At 38.2% G+C, this 20,351-nt stretch overlaps 1 protein-coding gene across 3 annotated transcripts in view; it reads left to right on the top strand.

Moving 5' to 3' along the window:
* Positions 1–13,028: 13,028 nt before the first annotated feature.
* Positions 13,029–20,351, top strand: part of FBXL7 (F-box and leucine rich repeat protein 7) — a 308,597-nt gene continuing 301,274 nt past the window's right edge. The window contains exon 1 of one of the 3 annotated variants that reach the window (XM_051799319.1): positions 13,029–13,619. In XM_051799319.1, coding sequence (XP_051655279.1) covers positions 13,541–13,619 — 79 coding nt within the window. In that variant the 5' untranslated portion in view covers positions 13,029–13,540. The remainder of the gene's footprint in view (positions 13,620–20,351) is intronic. The other 2 variants (XM_051799322.1, XM_051799321.1) reach the window with 2 other exon arrangements.

Raw genomic sequence — 20,351 nt, 5'->3', positions numbered from 1 at the left:
GGATACAGAACTGGTTAGGTCATTCAGGGGTGCCGGACTTCATGAAAGAATCTTTACTGATGCCCCTAACTGATGACACCTGACTAAACTTTTTTGTATATTTTTCAGTAGATCTGGCACTTCCAGTCCTATCAAAATTCATTGAACAAATCTTGATATTTCTTTCTAACATCTCATTATCCCTCATGCACATCTGGACATCTCTGGAATGCAGACATAAACACATAAAACCCACAATATTTTATTTTTATTTGTACATATGTATTGAACTGGATTTCTTTGGGTACTTCTGGTATTTAAGCAATAGCACACATAAACTGTAGTTTCTGTTTAATTTTTAAATGACAAAATATAAATGAAGATGTTTGCAATTTTGCCCCCAAGGGATGCTTTTGCTTTGTCAACATAAAGGTTTTATTCTGCTGTGATCAGCAGTTACCTTGATTGTGTCTGTTTCTACAGCATAATGAGGTACGATGAATTTTAAAATGAACTCTTTTCATTATCAAATTTGTCTTATGTCTAGGAAAAACTTCATTTGTTGAAGGATAGATGCCTTTTTAGTTCAGTTTGCTAATGTAGCATATGGGAAATTTTGTGATAGCCTTTCTTGGTAGTAATCTTCCAATTTTGGTTGCAGCCATGGCTATCACTGGAGGCTTGAACTCTTGTGGCTGTCTGGACCAGAGACAGTAATCTTCCCAGGATATGGGTGAAAACAAGAGGTTTGGTGTCTCTAGTCTATGAAATTGTTTGCTTGTGCAGGAAACACCACGGGCTGTTAAAACTGCTATGAGGACATTTGACCTAGAGTTGTCCTTCAAATGCTGAAGCTGTTCCAAACTTTTCTTCCATCTAGTTGTTTCTGGCAAAATGTCAGAAAGCACTGCATTTTTTGGCTACTTTTGCAGTAAAGCAGAGGATACCTTTTGTTTAAAGGTAGTGGAGTCCAGGGGATAAAATACAGAGGTGCTCCCCCAAGGTGGGGTTCTCTCCATTTTCTGAAAATGCAGGTTCTTCTTCACAGTCACAAAAGTGATCCCCAAAACTTATGAGTTAGTGGAAACTTGTTCCCAGTGAGGTCTGTAAATGTTTTGTACTGTACAGAAAGGGTCCACTGGTTCTGTTACTCACCATTTCCCAGAGCAAGCCTGTCTTCCTTCCAGAGAGAAAAGATATGGGATTTGGGGAAGAATATACAATACCCATCTGGGGTTTAATGCAGATATGAGCAATGCAACCTCAGAAACACAGCGAAGGGACTGAAGCAGCTAAATTCGGGGTAGGTGGGTGAAACCAACTGTGTACTGAATTGATGGTTTTATTTCAGCCCAAGGCCATCCTGAATGCAGGGAACTTCAGCCAATCAGTCATAGTGTTCATCCACTGGTTGCACTTTGTGCAGTAAGCACTTTAGATTTCTTATTTGTTTTCAGAGGATATTAGGCTGCCTGTGCCCTCTTCCAGCACCTGATTCTAGTTTGGCAGATCCCTTGTTGCAAGGTAGCATTTGCCCAGAGTAACTTATTTATTTCATGTCTCAGAATAAGTGAAAAGACTAGTTTTTCCAGATGCAGTGTGAAATGTAAATACACTCATTAGTGAGGGACTGCCAGAATGGCCCTCAGCCTGGGGAGCCAAACCTCTGGGAGGGGCCCCAGCACAGGGCTCTCCCCTTGATACCACTTTATCAAAGGTAAATAAGCTGAGATTTGCTATCTGCTGAACATGCTTTGTGACTATTAATTGAATAGAGATTTAAATGTAAAAGATTTTTAATCTTTTACAAATCACTATTAATCCATCCTGTTTACACTTCCATGCTCTAAGCAGGAATAATTCTTATTAATCAATACACCCATTTACTGTTTTACTATGGCAGGAAGCAAGGATTTGCTGCCTGCATGCTTTATGCATAGGGATACCACTACTGGGATCCCATGAGTCTGCATCAGAGGGAGACTGGGAGCTAAAGGAGCCTTGCCGTTAAGCAGATTAACAGTGATTTCTTCAGTCTGACAGTAATTGCATGTAACTGATTCTGTGCTTTGCAAGATGATACTTCATCAAATAAATGCAGTGTCAAAGTTAATTAGTTACATTTTTGTTTTGCAATTTACCTCCATGATGACATCCTGCTGCTAATGAAAAGTGCTCCAAAAGAAGACCATTTGTGCTTTAGCTGGTGGATTTTATGAAAACATGAAAAGGAATATGAAGGCTTTATGTTTGATTTTACTTCATTGGTTGGTGCTGACAATATAAATGCTATTTAAACTTTTTGGAGATTTTGACCAAGCTGGCAACTTTCAGGAGTCTGTCAGCTGTCTTCACTTGATAATGTCTCCTGCTCTTGTAGTTAAGACATGAATGCATGGAAACCTCTGAACTGTGATCATTACAAGAATGACCATTGTGTCATGTATTGTTTGTGATATTCCTTTATGTTCTGTTCTTCAGGGTGCTTATCTCCTATTCTGTGAAATTATATAAAAAATTTGGGCTGAAGCAATGTCAGTGAATGAAGTTAAGTTGCTCATCTGTCTGTCAGATACCATTTCTATCAAAAAAAACCACACTGAGCATTTATTTCATAGCTGCCAAAATGCTTGGCAAGGGCTTCAGTAGAAACATCTGCATATTCACAACACTTTGGGCCATCTTTCTAGAGATGGAGACCCTATCAGCTCAAGGAATGAGATAGATAATGTCTAGGGGAAAATTCCCACCACTGAAACATGGTGATTTTTCACTTTTTGCCTGAAATACTATAGACCACATTCGTTGAAACATTTAACAACAATGCAAATATATGGCAGCAATTATAAAAAGAATTATAGCATTATAAGGATTGCACTTATATTGCTTATCTTTCAGCAACATAAAAGTGTAGAAAGGCCTTCTTTTTAGATGGAGGATGTAGTACAAATTTACTGAGACAGTATAATTGCTTCATTTTCTTCAGAAGTCTGAAAAGTAGCTTATACAAATAATCATCATCAGCTGAATTGTTGAAGAATTGTGTTGTGCTTTTATCTGCAGCTAAAATCAGATGTGCCATTTTACAGTTGCGAAATCTGTATTTTATGTGTGCTGCCAACAAAGGCTCTGATAGTGCAAGCCTGAGAGGTTATTCCTTGGCAAAACAACATCACATTGATGCAGGTCATGTCAAATGATAATAGTTTTATGGTGTCTTGTAGTTTTGTATATTTTAGTTTCTTTTCCTTTATTCTGGTGACAGGAAACACCTAGGCTAATAAATGCTTTACTAACAGAATAAGAGGAATCACTGAAAGTTGGGTTCTGAGTTTTCTCAGGATTATTTAAATATTCTAGGCAAAAAACTTCAGCATTATTGAGGCTTTTTTTTTTTTTTTTTGAAACAACACTGTTCTGGGAGGCATCTCTGCCAAAGTATCTCATGTATCCCTGGCACTCACATTCAAAAGCAATTGGGACAAGAATCTAGACAGGGCCTGGCTGTGGTGTCAATATGGTAGATCAATTTCCATTCTCCAAACTGAGAGGCATGTGTTCAGATGAAAATTGTTCTACCCTTCTCCTCAGATGGTGGAAGGAGATAAGCAGTTCAGGTAGGGACTGAATCACCTTTTTGAGGTTCATGCTTCACCCTGATTATTATCTAGAGATAAGGGAGTCTTGCCGTCTTAATTATCAAGGGTGCAGCCACACCTTTCTGTTTGTAGTAGGGTATTACACTTACATTCAAAATCTGGAGTTTCTTTTTATTTCTATTTTTAATCAGTAAGTTCTTACTGTACCATGGGAAAAAAATTAGTTGTGAAGAGGGTGAGGATGACACTGAATACCTAGAAGTTCCATGAGGGAAATAAACTGGGCTCTATGGTAAATCTCAGCAGCTTGTTGTTTGTTCTGGGAAGAATCCTCAGTCAAGTGGACAGTTTTCCACTGGTTTGTTTTTAAATGGGGTGGCCACATCCTCCCCATTTACCCCCTGCTCCCTTCACCCCTTGCAAAACTGCTTTGACAGGGTAACCCACAATTACCAGAAGCAAAGACCCATCATTATGTTTCCATCAGACTGTGCAAATACTCATTTTAAAACACAGGAAGTCCTTGTGTTGTTGCCTAACTACATTCCTTAGGGAAGAAACAAACAGGCAGGGGTTAAAATCTAGGTGACTGATGATACCATCTTGACAAGCTTGGTTTCTGTGCCAGTAAATTTTAAAATGTGGTACAACTGCATCCTCTTGCTTTTCCTGAGACAGTGAGGTAACTGTCATGAAGATCAACAATCAGCTCTCCCAAAACAAGGTGCAAATTTTGTTCTGGAGTTTCAGTATTCAAAAGAAATAAAAAGCATTTCTACATCAATTTCATTGATTATGATTGCTATCTACACATGCCGTTGATGTTCGGCACCAAAATACTGAGTCAATAGCTTCCAGCAAAAGTGAATGCTTTCTCAATGGAGTGCTTATTTCTTCACTATTTATTTTTTACAAAAGCCTTTCTTTACAGATCTGTCACTCATCAACATATGGCTATAATTAGCGTTTATGTAGCTGGAACTGATGGATGGCTTCAATCAAGCTTCAGGAATCTTCAACCTTGTAACTAGGGACAGAATCTGGATTGATATGTGACTATTACAAGATGCATACATTTGTAGAAATCTTATGGTGGATTAAACATACAAGCACAAAACATGCATGCTTCACTTTCTGTCCCACAGTGGTTAGAAACAGGAATTCCCGAAGACACTGACCTTCAAGTATTGGAATATTTAAGCTGAAAAAGCAAAGCATATGTTTTAAATGGATACTTTTCTAACAGAGGAAGTGATTTTTTTTCTTGTTGTACCTTCAATAGGGGTTATTTTAAATTAAAAATACTTAGGAATGCTATCCATCCTATCAATTCTATGTGATATTCAGCTACTGTAGTGGTTGTGGATGCATGCTCCATACCAAATTGCTCCACAACTTGCCATAGTAATAAAAGAAAAATTATATAAGGGGACTAACCAGGGGACCAGGTGGGACAGAATAGTCTTTCCTGACCTTGGCATCTGAGAAGGTTTTTTTAAAAATCATAATCATGGGCCTAAACTTACTATTGGCCTAAGCATATATGTTCTCTGAACATCAGTTAAAAAGAATTTTTTCATGGGGTTTTTTTTTCAGTGACAAATTTTCTCCAAGACTAAAAACCAGCAAGGAAAGCAATCCAGACTAGAACAATAGAAAGGTTGGAGCAGCTGGCAGAGTTCTGTTATCATAGGTACAATATTATTTTCCTTAGGGGTGTGGGTGTGGAAGAAGGGTAAACTACTTTGTTTTTCCGTTGTGATAAATTTTCGGGAAGGCCTGAGCTACTGGAACTTCTTTTTTCACAGTCACTTTTTGGGATTTATGGTAAATTTAGCAATTGGGAAGTAGAGTCATCCTTCCTGACTTATGATGATGAAGTGCAAATATCAGCTCCTTATTCTCCGGAGGTCATACGACTTGAGAATTGCTATGAATGTTGGCTTCTCAGACCAAAAAGAACAAACAGAGTGTTTTCCACTGAAAGGCCATTGGGTTCACAAGATAGTTAAGCTCAATAGAGTAAAAACTGCTGCAGTCATGTCATGTTTCTTTGCACAACTTTATGCCTCACATGGTCTCTTAATACTTTGAATGCAGATAGATTTTATCAGCTTTGAGTAGCATGACGATATTTCATTTTCTCTTACTATTATAGACATTGTAATGATTTAGTCCTTCTACTTATGTTCTGGTTAATTTTTTAGGTTCAAACTAAGTTTCTATCTTGAAATAAAATGGAGGAAGCCTGAAGCAATGATTTAGTATCCACACACTGTACGAGAGTCATGGTCAACACTGGTATACCAGTATGAAACAACCATCAAGAAGTTTTCATATATGATTACTTCAGTAGCTCCCAACATTTGGAATAAGAAATAAAGGCAGCATATCTGATAAGATCTGCTAGATAAATGTGTAGTTCCTAATGGTTACTAGCATACAGTCTACTTAAGCTCAAAACCTGTGATGTGTTTGACAGCCAAACCTCTTCTAGAAAAGAATGAAATATACAGCTCTCTTTAGTAGAGGCAGCAAAGTTCAGTGGTAACTTGATCACTGTGTAAATGTCTGGCATTTCCTTCTATTCAAGGAAAATTGCATGGTACACATTTACTCTCAAGACAATCTATCAAGAGGCCTACATAAGCCAAGAGAGTATGTTCATGTCAAATATTTCACCCACAATTCTTATTTTTCATTCTGAAGCTTGCTTAAGAGTAGCATAAAGTGGATATGTGTGGGTGTGCAGGGGAGAGGAAGGCTTTCCTAGCTGAGAGCCACACATCTGGAATTCTGTCTCCATAGTCATAAACTGGCTGAGTAAATATCCTGTGTGGGATCCTTCAGAGAAAAACTCAAAGATCTCTTCCTTTTCTCTTTATCATGGTTTCCTTATAATTGTTGTTTTATGTGGGTTTGAGGTAAGAGAAAAGGGGGACAGTACTTTGTTTTTAGAGTGCCTTTCAGGTGCCACTCTGAGTCTCCTGACATCATTATTTTTATGTTACACAGGTTGATTAGTTGGTGAAATTCTAGCTAGTAGTTACTGAGGAAAGAGAAGTTTTACAAGAAAGGTTGCTGTTAACTTTGAAGGAAACTACAATAGTCTGAACTTTCGCTATGTTTTGCATGGCCATCTCAGCAATGTCTCACATTCTGGCTCCCAGAGGATGTCTGGAGAGTGTCAGCTGGTCACATGTCATTCTCCCCTTCTGCTGACATAAACCTGGAGTCCTGTCACTGAAGTCACTGCATGTTTGTGCAATCTGTGCTGTTTAGAGTCTTTATCTAAACCCTACATTCCATGTGTATGCGTTGAATAGGAAGATAATAAGAACAAAATCTTATTCTCCTTATGTTTTCCAGTCTGTTGGGTGAACGACTTAGTTCAACTACTGACCTGAGGGTGTCTAGGTTGTTTTTCCTCTTGTGATTAAGTGGCAAGGTGAGTTTGTATTGCCAGAAGCATAGCTGCAACACAAGGAATGGACAGATTAAGAGTTTTGTTTTGCAGACAGGCCAGACTTATTTTTGGTGGCTTTGGCTTGGTCATGTTTCAGAAACCTCACTCGTAAGAGTTTTTCCTGCCTTCAAAACCTCACTTGTTTTAACAATAACAATAACAAATTATAAATGTCCCCATCTGTAAGAGAACTAACTCGATCAAATTGAAAGGCTCATGTTACCCAAGACATAGGGAACAGTGTGCTTGAGTGCTCTGCAAACATTGACCAGAGACATTGCTCTTAGGCCCTGTGAAGATTTCTAGACAGCAGAGTACCTGTGGGTGCAGAATTTCATGAAATAGCCATCTCTACGAGTAACATTAGAAGTAGGATTGATTCTAGGCTGGTTTTTAGGCTGCTGTTCTTAGTTTCCTTGCAGGTGGATAGATGGCTTACATATAAACCTAATATTTCACCTGGCACTGCAGAAAGGCTGAACAGTAGACGGTACTACCATTTATAATTTGCTTCCAAAACTGGTCTATAATTCTACAGTTCTATAGTTTCTTTCTTCTGTATTGTTATCTGTCTAGTTCCTACCAGAACCTAAGTTATATGGTATAAAGTGACTTAAGCCCTCAACAGCATAATCTCCCTGCTTTATATTAGGCTGCACTGAAACCCTATTTGCGTATGGAGCAGGAAGAGAGTTACAGACACACCCCCCCACTGCTGATTTGAGGCATGTGACTAATATACCTTAATGAACAGAACCCTTGTAGTGGCTTAAAAACAAAGGCCTCAGGCTTAAAACCTGTCAATCTGATATTCCTTTATAATGAAAAAAAAATTATTTGATTTTGCCTATGTTTGTTGTTCGATAAATACAAAAACGTATTTGGTAGGGAAGGAAGACAGATAAGATATATTTCATAATAGAATAATAATTTTAAAAATACAGCAAAAGGTACTTCAATCTGAAGCTCCGTTTTCATTGTATTTTACTGTCTAATGAATCAGAAATAAGATGTGTTATTTTATTGAAAATATAAAGTAAATCTACAAGGAGCAATATTATCCTGTTAGATTTATTCCTCTGAACACAACCAAACAGCTCACGCTGAGTAAGACTGGGGCTTCCGTTCAAACAGCAGTGGTAAGACTGTGGGAGTGGAATCTCCTGTATGAAGGGAAAATTTTAACACTAATACACATAAAGTCTGTGAAAACATAATACAATGGGCTCTTTGTGCTTTAGAAACATGCAATGATTTATTTTTTTTTTACTCTGAGAATTTTGGTGTGTTGCATTTGCAACTGCACTGAAGAATTTATATTAACTCTATCTGAAAGGGCAGCAAAATATTCACTAGAGAAAGTCGTTCACTGTCTGGGAAAAGTAATTCCACCTGAATGGGGTTTATGTTTAGCTTTTAACTTGATGAGAGTCCTCAAAGCTGGAGACATCTGTCAAAAGGAAAATGATTCCTTACTTGAAGGGGAGACTGAGATGATTGAATCTGAAGCTTCACTACATAAATTCCCCCCCATTATCTTTTACAGGCCAGACTTTCATTCTATGAGAAGATATTCACCCAGAGCCTGTTTGCAGTGACTGAACTCTTTCTGTGGCAGACCCTGGCCATAGGCCTGATACTGAGGAGTGGCTGTCTGGTTAGTCTTAATGGTACACCAGTTCTGGAAAGGAGAAATGACAAGGTCCTGCTTCTTCTGGATTTCCCATCTGGCGAAAGCACTACCATGAGTTTAAATCTTTTTGAAAATGCAGTATTTATATAAAAACAAGTTGAGCCCCATGGATTAAAGGAGGAATTTATCTATAAAAGAAGCCTCTTAGTCCTGAGCCTCTGCAAGGACCAAGTGAAAACATCTAGCATAATCCATTATTTGTAACTCTTGCTTCCTTTGACTCCTGCGATAATTTTTTTTTGTGTGTGTAAAAGTGTATGGCAGTCAAACTGTTTGAAACATTACAGTAAGTGAAGTCATTGGGGTAGGAATAGAGGTGTAGGGCAGTCTTTTCCATTCTTGTCAACAGTTTTAGTTTGGTTCCTTGATTGTGTTCATCGATGCAATCTTTATTTAGATCACCACATTCTATTTTTCATTCTGAGGTAAAATCAGCCCTTCCAAGACTGCTATAATCCCAAAGTGGCTAAATAGTGTTGTGTCTGACACAGTAATGAAAACTGCATTTATTTATCTTGTATTATTGACCAAATCATGTATTTTGTTCATGTACATTGACACATAATGTCCACAGTAAAACACTTTTCACCCAGAAAAATGCCAGTAAGTCACAAAAAAAAAATAAAAAAGAAGAAGAAAAGAAAAGAAAAGAAAAAAAAAATCCCTAATTGAGAAAAGAAGCTCCAGTAGCCAGATAAATTATGGGAAATAACACTGTAAGGTATCTAAGTGTCTTAACAGACTTTGCAAGCTCTTCTCATGCTCCTGTGAGGCCTGAGTGAGGAGCTGGCATGGTGGGCCAAGGGGAGACAACTCTGTCTCCCAGTAGCCACGAGCAGATAGGAGAGTCTTGGGCATACAGCAAGACGTTGAGGTGTGTTTGGGAAATTCAGAGCTCATATGAAGATGTTGCATAGCTGCCAGAAGTTCTCTTATTCCCATTCCCTTCATAATGCTAGACCCCATTTACAGCCTAGTGTGCAACATCTACTGGCAGGATCTTTGTGAACATTTCTTACATGTACTTTGAACAGTGTTCCATGAAAATTAATTCTTATAGATACTTGTATGAGCTGTTTGAAGGGCATTGCTGTAACTTTAAAGGTGATAATCCAAACACAGAGAAATTAAAGTCAAAGGTCTTTGGTAAGTTGAACTAAGCTCTTTGATACTTGGAATGTCTGATCTGAGATGCCTTTAAAATCTGAATGTTAAAGAGCCCATATATACTATGTGATATATTCAAAGCATGGCTCTTTCTCTACAAATTCATTTGTAGATCTGTATGTTGAGAATTTTTAAGCCAGACTGAAGGGTGTCCTGTGAGTGTCTGGAATTAACGCTTTTGAAATTTCTATCTTATGAGAATGTCCCACTTCCCATGGGGGCTGCGTCAGAGATGGGCACATCAATTCCTTTTCCAGCTCTGGTATTCAGTTTCCTGAAGCAAGATCACTCAACCTCAGCGTGATTTTCCCTGAAACTGCATCTGACTGCTCATCATTCTTATTTCCAGGGAACAAGTAGAATCACTAGATATGTCTATGAAAGGTTCACTGTACATAGTGCAGATAATATCTTTGGGGAGGTATGAGGTTTACAGTTAAGTAGTCTGCTCTGAATGCATGGATTAGGACTAGAACAAAGGTATTCTGTCTGGAATTCACAGTGATTGTGCATTCCTTTTCCTCCTGTGACTGTACTCCCATTGCAGCAGACCTCAAATCTTGCTGGAAAGCACCAACTATGATTTTAAAAAATAGTTTTCTTTTTCTGTTAAATCAGGAAGAAAGACTCTTCCTGTTTTTTAGAAATTACAGAATTGATTTTGAGTCAATATAAACTGAAAAGGTATGCAGGTCAAGGAAGAACTCAATATTGAAGATGTAGCTTAATTCTTTTTGCAGCTGAGAAAACTGTTAAAAAAGAGAGGTGCTGTCTATAGGACTAGCTACATAGCATGGCTATTTGCCTTACAGTACAAGATGAAACTTTTCTCTGTTTAGAATCTAGAAAATGGTGGAGTAAAGTCAAGAACATCAAAGGATATTTCTCATACTGTACCAGAAGTAGTATGATAAAACAGAATTAAGTGATAGCAGACAGAAGGAGGCAGAAAACTTACAGAGATCAAAATAGAATTTGAACAAGAGCTCCAGGTTTATAGTAGAGATAAGATGGATTAAGAAGTGTGTCCTAAAGTTGTGCTTCTTGCAGTTTAATTACTCTAAGTTCCTTTGGGAGTGTGATGAACATCAGTGTTTTGATGTTTAGAGACATATGGTCCTTTGTTTTTAGGTTTACAAAAAGTCTCATTCTAAGCTTACTCTAGGTCTACAAGGTGATTTGACACTGATCAGTAGCACTAGTTCTTCTACTGCTGATTCTTGCCCAAATCAAACATTTCTTACTTGACAGATTACACAAGAAACAAAAGATCACTCTCTCCTTCATTGGCAAACAGAAGCCTTGTTTCTTTCACCCAAAATTCTCTTCTCTACCCCTGTTTTTTCTCTTCACTACCTCTGTTTTTCTTGCAGTATTTAAGTGATAGGTAATTATGTTGCCCCTGTGTCCCTTACATCCCAAGAGTCTTTCTGCTGTAGTCAGGTCTTTCCTGCCTTCTTTTGGAAAACACGAGTGTGACTTCATCATATTGTGTAATCAAGTTTAAATTAGTGCAGGAAAAGACTGTACAAAATAATATTTTTTATTTCTGCAATAAGCTTCATAACCTGACGGTAAAAAGAAATAGAGGTCACTGATCTAAAAAGCAGTCTATTTACAAAACAATCTACAGAAAAAGTTTTTAGAAATTTTGTATTTTTACCTTAAAATTAAGAGTTTGGTATGTAGATTTGCTGCATATAGCTTTTTTTTTTTTGTAAATTAATGGTTTTTATCTTGTACTATAGTTCAAAGTATGTTGTGAAAATATCTAGTTTGCATGTTTCATCTGGGTAGAAATAGTTTTTGTTAGATTTTGTTGTTGTTGTTGTTGTTTGTTTCCCATAAAAAGAAGGCCTTTGTTTTAAAGTTGTAGTGAACAATAAATTGCATTTGTCCAACTCTCATGCAAGTATTGGTAATACTTTCTTAAACTGTCTAACAAGGCCCACTACAAAATCCCTAAGCAGTTAGACATTACAATCTCCCCTTAGGAAAGGGTAAACTGATTAAAAAAATTATTTTGAGTTACTTTTACATGATTGCACTGCAAGTTCTCCTCCTTCTTAAATGTAACCTGAAATGTACTTCCAAAAATTGTTTTCTTTATCTGGAATCCATTGTAGTTCTAACTGTACAAATAAGTTTTCCTTATTTTAGGAAAATAATATAGTTTTCAGATTTATGTCCCTTATATAAAACTCCCATATGGTCATTTTGTACAAGTTAAGGTCTTTTGGCAGTTGTACTAGTAAGACAGTGACTTATGATCTGACATATTATGAAAATCTTATTTCTGGTTATAACAAATGATCTTTGTGAAATGGTGTAGAAGTAACTCTCCCTTCAGTGTTTTGAAAGAAGTTGTTCACTAATTCTCCTTTAGAGTGATAAAGCTATTAACTGCATATGAGTTCTATTTATTTCCATTCTCATGATTCTCTTCTCTTCACTTGTGGGGGAAATCCCCCAGTCTATCCCCAGTTTTTTTGTGCACTTTTTCAACAACAGAAGTGAAAAGCAGCTAGTACTACAGCTTCATCTAAAATCAGCTGCACACTTATTACTTTTTTTTGGCTTCTCCAAATAAGGTTAAATTCTAGGTAATTCTCATCCACTGACTTTCTTTTCCAGTGGAGTGGTTGGTAAAATAATTTGTTTTAATTCTGGTGTAGGGCAGGAAGGTCTAATCCTAGGAATGGGTCAGCCAAAATTATGCTATGTAAGTTACAGCAAGTTACCTTTATTGCACTATAGATAATATGGTCTTGGACTAAACCAGGGTTTGAGCGTTGAACTGAACATGAATGAGTGTGATTTTTGGTGTCATGAGCTTCAGTTTATTTAGTATTTCAGATGGTTGCTGTATTCAAAAAATTAAGCTAAACCTGTATAATACACACAAAGATTAGACGTGATGAACTAGGGGAATGCTGAACTTGAATTGAAACAACAGAAACGTGCAGGCAAAGGACTCTCAGTCTTTGGGGTTTATTTTTGCTCTTCCAAAAGAGAGTATTCTGGCAGGAAATCATCTTTTGCTTGCCTTTCTAAAAGTAGGCTTTGCATCTATTGATCATCCTGTGTTGTGCACACAGACTATGCACAGATCAGGGTTGCTCCCTAAAGTGTGGGGAGATGAAAGTCAGGTGTGATCCCTGGACTAGCAGGACAGGGCCTCTCTAGTCCTGACCCATCCCTCAGTTCCCAGAAGCAGCCAAAAGCAGGACAGATCTGTAGATGGTTACAAAGTCCTACCAAGAGTTCAGATCACGAGACAATATCAAGCCATAGGCAGACTGAAGGTCAAACCAGGAAGTCAGTCCCTAGGTCTGGATTAAGGTTAGGTCCAGTGATCAGCCAGTAGGTCTGTAGCAATAAGGCTAGGCCAGGAAGCCAGCCTGCAGGTCAGGGCCTAAGTCAAGGGTCTTTCATGGCTAGCCATGGCTGTGGAGAACAGCACTCATCTGTCATAACCCAGGCAAGGAGTGGAGGCCCAGGGCTGAGCTTGAATAGACTTCTGGGCTCAACGGTGTGGGAGCAGCCTCACCTGAGGCTATTTAGGATGCATTAGTGCACTCAGGGCCCTGACAGACTGGGGCTATCCTGTAATGTGCTCCAGAATGTTTAAAGGTAATGGATTCTCGTTGTTCCTTTGTTATCCTGGTTGTCCCTTCCTCCATAATGGAACCACCAGTATATGAAAACAGCACAGGTAAGACATGCTTCTTATTTTAATATACTGAATTCTTAACAAAGCCTCTTCTCCCCATAGTCAAGTAATCGCTAAATTTCAGAGATCTTTGTGATGCCTTTTCATTAAAGTCTCCTTTCATCATGCTGCTAACATTCTCCTTAAACATCACAAGTAGAAACACAAGGGTGTTTCATTATGAGTTGAAGATGACTTATGAAAGCAAATTTCTACAATTTGCAGAGCCCTAGCTGAGCAAAGATCAAACTTCTTGTTTAGTTTGGATATTTCTTATTTCTTAAGAACCTTTTAAAATTCATTAGGGAGGTGTGTGTGCAGATGAAAAAGTAGAATTGCCATCTTACAGTAGGCTGGTGGAAGGAAGGAAAGGAAGAACCTGGACTACTATATCTGAAGATATCCTGGCATAACTAAAGGGGAGAGTGTTTTATCCTATAAAGCTAAGACACTAAATGTGACCCTGAGCTGCTGCTGCAACGTGTCACAGAGGGGATAGGAGAAACTCCTATTTCCCTTGGTAAGAAGCTGTTAGTTGAGTTGCAAGCAGCTGAAGTGGAAAAACCTGGCCTCATTGGTGGATAAACGCTCTCCATGTGTCAGGTCAAAGCCTTCTGTAAATGGGTTCACATTTCTGTAGATGTGAGCCAAGCAGTTTTGTGGATTTTTTTTGTTCTTAAAATTGCAGCTTTATAAGAAAGCCCGTGTGACGTTTTCTTATCTTTTTGCTGGCTGACCTCCTTATACTTGTGTGGTAACAGCTGGACAATGAGTTTAAAATAACGTTGGTATTTGACTGATGCACACATACTTCAATTTACACGCTACATTTAGGATGCTGTACAGTTATGACCCTGATAGATACTTGTGAGTAAGCACTCAGCAGAGAACTGGTGGAGTTGGAAAAAGATGGTGGCAAGAAGCACTGAACAGCTCTCAGGGAAGAGAAACGAATCTTACCAACTTGTCAGGAGCCGGGCATCCTATTCAGTGAGGTATTTCACTGTATATCTTGTATGATAGTTTATGTCCTTTAAAATAAAGGAGAAACTACACAAATGTCTGGATTCTTTAACCAGATGAAAGTCAAATGGCCTCTTTTCCATGCTGCCAAGTGTTAAAATACAGTGATTCATTTTTTCATCTGTGAAGTTTTGCTGGTTTGTTACTTTTATCAAGTTGACTCTACAGTTGGATTGGTACCTGATTGACAATGAGTCGTTTAGCATATCATGATCATTTTTTTTCCAACTTGTCATTTTTTTCCCTTATATTGTGAAATTCTCAAACCATGATTGTCAAAAGCAGGGATTCATTCTGAGAACACGGATTGCCAATCAAGAAACTCTCTTCAAAATGTTAAAAGATTGTCATTTATCCTCTGAACAGGAAACTTTATGGAACTTTACTCTTTTCCTGCTTAATCACCATTTTTAAGGCCCCTGTGATATTTGTTGTGCTTGTAGGGACAGCACATAACTGCTATCTCCTCACACCTTGGGTACCTTAAAAATAATGCCAGCTGTCTCATTGCAGGGTTCTGCAAGGAGATGGAAAATTGCTGTCCAGAAATAGTGCGGTAATTAGCCTGTTACCCTGTACTATCGGCAATGACTAACTGTCTGAAACTCCTTCCCTGGAAAATACTGTTCTGCTGACATGAAAAGACTCACACTATATGGGTAGTACTCATGGTGATTTCAGTCCTCCTGACTCGAGTCTAGGAGTTTCTAGAACTCCCTCAGCTGAATGGAAAAGTAATGGAAAAAACCTGCAGTGTAAACACTTGATGGGCAGGGCAGCCTCCCTGATTCTGTGAATCCTGTGCAATGTGATGAATGTGCAATGCCATTGACAGTGTACAGTTTAATGGTAGCTTATGTCTTTATGTTTCACTGGCTTGGAATGATCTGACTGGGTGCTTCTTCTCCAGAACTAAGCCATGCTTGCAGCGATGTCCTGTTTCTCATGCTACCCTCTTTTGCCGTTTTGTGTTTTAATCTGTGCCACACCCATTGTTCCTGTTGGCTCTAGGTGTCTGGCCCTGCAGGTCAGGTGGCCTTACCAGAGAGATAAAGTAACTTTTGTGTGTTGTTTGGAGCAAACAGTTTAGGAGAGTGAAGTTTCAGCTTGATGAATAGTTTCTGTAAAGGAAAGTCAAGTACTTAATATTCTCGCATCTGTTCTCCTGAAAAGCAATAATAGTTTTTGTTTGAAGTGTCACAATAAAACTCTTGAAACTAGAGGAACTGCTTTATTCTGAAAAACATACAAAGGATGAGAAGTCAAAAAAATTGGTAATCTTTACACTGGCCTACTTTTAATCTCTATTTCTTGCATTAAAAATACTGCCTAAAATAATTCTGATTGGGATTTTGAAAGCATAGTCACATTTTCTAAGTCTCCTGTCTCATTATGTACTACACAGTTTTCCACTTCATTGCAAATAGCCTAATTGTACTGGAAAATGGCAGAGGAACTCTCTTCAAATGGCCTTTGGTTTTTCTTCCTTATTCAACATTGAAAGTTGAGTGACTCTTTGCTATTTTTTAAGCTTCTTGAACAGCTTTGCATGTTTAAAAAGTTATTTGTAGGCAAATGCTGTTTTCTGCTAAGTTCTTTCTCCTTCCCTCCTAACTATTAGTTCAACTTAATTTAAAATAAGCTGTCTGTGTTCCAGTCACACTTGCTGGACTGTGAAGTGGGTACATGTAGAAGTATTCTAGCCAGGAGCCACAGAACACACAAGTATGTTTTCTTTTATACAAATTCAATGCATGTTGTTTGCATTTGTATGAAGGACTAGAACCTTATGTGTTAGTTAAAGCCTTCATTTTGTCTCCATATTGATAGTTTGGAAATATTGGTCAACCGTTGCTTACTATTGCAGAGTTAAATAACTCACTCTGGGGTTGTCTGTTTATAAAAACTCTTTCCATGTTAGGAAGCAATCCATTTTGTAGCTCTCTAGCTCTTTCATACTAGTGTTTTTCCATGTGAGTGAAACCTTTTAAACTGTTGTTCACTGAAGTTGAATGGGAATAATGAAATATAGTAAATCCCAGATGTACACATTGCTGGCTGCTTTGTGTTGAAGCACTGCCCTCCAGATTTGAACTATCTGTTACATGCAAGAATGAAAACTCTAAAAACCCTGTTCTTGGTGCACATGATCAGTAGGCACGGTAGACTTAGTATATAACATATGCCAATGCATGGCCTTACATGAGCTTGTCAGGGAGTAAAGAACATCTGTTATAGATTACTTTTTTACTGTGCTGTTAAGAGAATAATTGACATTTGGAATGGGAAACATCATTTTCTGTTGTATGATTTTAGTGTAAATATATATAACAACATCTTTCTTCTTTAAGAAGGTACAACTCTGTACATTATGAAAGGAGGTAACCTGTAAATTGTGTGTTTTTTAAAGAATTTCTTTTCCTCGAAAAACTGAAGGATGACTTCCCAGTGTAGCATTTATTCTAAGGGAATAAGTGACGATCCCTTCAGTTGCTTTAGCTTGTGAAGAAATTGGAATCTGCACAAACAATCCTTAGCACATTCACAAATTATGTTTATCAACAGTATAGCCTAAAGGAAAGCCATTTTAATTGCAATAGATGTCTAGTTCAAAATTATAAACTGCAGAAGTTTGGCTCAAAATGGTAGGTAGCTTCTTGCAGAACAAAACTCTCTCTCTGATTCATTTTCGATATTTCATTTTTTTTTTATCTTTGGGCATAGAGAAACAGGTTTTTGCTGTGTCAAACTTTATTGCACTGAACAAGACATGAGTTTCTATGGTAGCTGACTCACAGATGATGAAGTATGGGACTGTGATTTCAAGTGTGGTAACCTGATTTTTCTTCACTTGGTACTTGAACCCAGCCATCATCCCTTAAATGTGACTACAGAATAATCCACTTAATGCTACCTGCTTGATAGTATAACTGTTTTATTTTGCTTTCTTATCAACCTCTTTACACTAAAAAAATGCTACTTCACTTCAGAGGTTGCTTTAACCATATAGGCTGATACTACTGTTTAGGCTGTAAGCTAGTAGCAAGCTGTTTTGAAAAGAAAATCACTTCTTTGATAAATTGATTTCAATAGAAGTGTAGGAACCATGAAGCAGTGTTCTGCAGTCTCAGCACAGGGTGAGGAGCACTTAACTGCTTGAAAAGCTGCTTTATAATTGCAGCTGTTAAATCTGTGTAACCTTTACCTAAGCTATGCATCAATGCCTTCCTTACACATCTGTGCTCTGCATGTTGCTTGCAAGTACTTAAGTGTGTGTCCTCTCAGCACAAGCACAGGTGACCAGTAATTCAGTTCTATTTTGAAATTTCTCTAATTGAGCATTCATGGGGCAAATTGATACAACTCATCCCCCTCCATCTGTTAACATGGTGCCTCTGACCTGACAGAGATGATTGATTGCAGGAACGTGCTCTGGTCAGGTGAGTGGCAATTGAGCTGACAAAGCAGTGGTTTACCCCTGCTGACAGGGAGGCTTATTAGTCAGAATCATAATGAGCTCCACTGATAGAAGAGGATGGCAGTAAATCACAATTTCTTGTGCTGTACTTTTCTGTTTAGAGACATCTGAATACTCAGTTCACAAATAAAATAGATTCTTTGTATTAAAGCTACATTTCAGACTACCTTGACTGTTAGGGTGCTTTTCAGCATCACTAGGAGGATAATGGTGTTGATTACCTTTGTTTTTTTTCCAGGGGATTGCAAAATACTTGCATAAAAACATTTTATTTTTGTGGAATTAGTGCATGCCAGGTCCCTATTTTTTTAATGTGATGGCCCTACTTTTTGTTTATGACAGTGATGTATATTCTGTCAGTTTGGAGTAAAGTTGGGAGGCTGGTGTAGCAATCAGCAGTTGAATGATGAAAAAGAGAAATATCAGTATTTGTGACTGAAAACAGGAGTCTCTGAGTTTATCTATTTTAGCATGTATTCCAATTCTCTTTACTTATTTCCAGACTAAAAATGAATGGCAGTGGCTAATGAAATCCCTGTAAATTAAGTTTTGCAAGATTTGAACATGTACAGGCCACCTGTTTGCCTAGGAAGACCAGTCAAAGCCTTAGCTGAGACTTTAACTGCATTTAGGAATGCAAAACATGAGTTTTATAGTGCAATTGTTCTTATTTCACTCTCATGCTAGCTGCAACAGCTAAGCTGAGGGGAATCCCTAGGCAAGATAAGTGTTGGATATTTTCATGGAGTGTTCCCTCTATGCAAAACAAAGTCAGAAAGGATCAAAACATTCAAATGAACAGACTGAACCTGCATGTTTTTCAGAGCTTTTTTTGCTATCTGGAATGAAACAGCAATATGCAATACAATTTGCTATGGTTTTATTCTAATTTGTGAGAAATTAGGAAAAATAAGGAGTCAAATGCAATCCTATTACAGTTCCTGAAGTTAGGTATGCAGGAGATTAGTTTCCTTTCAGGCAGGTAGGAACCAACCCACTCTCCCTGAGAGTTCTAATTAGAGCAGCCAGTAACAGAATTAGTGCTGGATCTTTACTAAGACAGTCAAGTTGTGCTGTTGGTAAAGGCAGCAGAGTAACTTTGTCAGCTTACAAAGTGTGGGCAGGTGCCATTCAGAGAGGCTTTTCTCACCTGCCTAGCAGGTTTGAGGATGTGTGTTGAGAAATGGGGTTGCTGATGTTTTAAGCCTAGTGATTTACAGACTGGTAAGGAGTTGTACTTTGAAATATGACCAAGCATCTCCTTGCTTTGCACTTCTTCAGGACCCAGTCATGAATCTAATATTTCTTGAACTTAAAGGAGGAAAAAAACTCACCTTGAAAAACCCAGAAAAGCAACTTTGTAAATGCCATTTCTGAAGAGGGAAGGAGAGAAAACAGACAGATGCACTTCGTTGACCCTTCATTTTCTTCCCCCACGCTCTCCTCCCACAACAGCTTAGATCATTAAGCTCCTGTATAATTAAAACTTGGTCCAAGTCACACTAATTCTGTTTACTGGCCACAGTGGAGGATATAAATACCTAATCGCTTCCTTACACAGAGGCTGCTTCCTGCCAGTGGTTTGCAGTTGTGAAGGACTCTGTCCCTCAGCGAGCTCCCTGTACAGCTGCTCGTCCTGTGTGAAGGAGCCTTACTCCAAAGTGGTCCCCTGCCATGGCACATTTATTTCCACAGATTCCTCCTCCTGTTTTTTCAAAGGCAGTAGTATCACTTTCTATAAACAAACAGCATAGAAAGGCTATTGTCAATGCACATAATAACTGGAATTAAATGAAAAAGGGAAGAAAAAGCTGTCTTTTGAGGTTTTCTGAAGGGACTGCTATTCTAATGGGCAGCTGAAACCACAGCACCAAAGTCCTCACAGATGAATAGGTCCTGAATTTAAATCCACTGAAGTCATAACAATGGTTAATTTACAGCAACATCATTAATACAGAGTGTTCTCAAAGTGGAATGCAAAATGTCCATCAGTAATCCTCAGAGTGTGCAAAAGTTAAACAAAGTGCTGCCTGCAGTAATATTTCATGGGCATTTTCGATCCATCCCAAACCCTTCCCTCTCTGCAGGAAGAAATAACTGCCAGCAGGAAAGCAGAGAAGAGGGAGAACCTTCCTAATTCACGTCACCATGGTCTTGTGAAGTTGTCGTAAGTGGCAGCTTGAAATAAGTAGCTACTCTTGAGCTCTAGTAGGATAGACACAGCTCTGACTCTT

The sequence above is a fragment of the Manacus candei genome, unplaced genomic scaffold (assembly GCF_025592945.1).
Source record: "Manacus candei isolate 608988 ecotype Guabito, Panama unplaced genomic scaffold, ASM2559294v1 h1tg000049l, whole genome shotgun sequence".
NCBI lineage: Eukaryota > Metazoa > Chordata > Aves > Passeriformes > Pipridae > Manacus > Manacus candei.
This window is presented reverse-complemented; position numbering and strand designations above follow the sequence as displayed.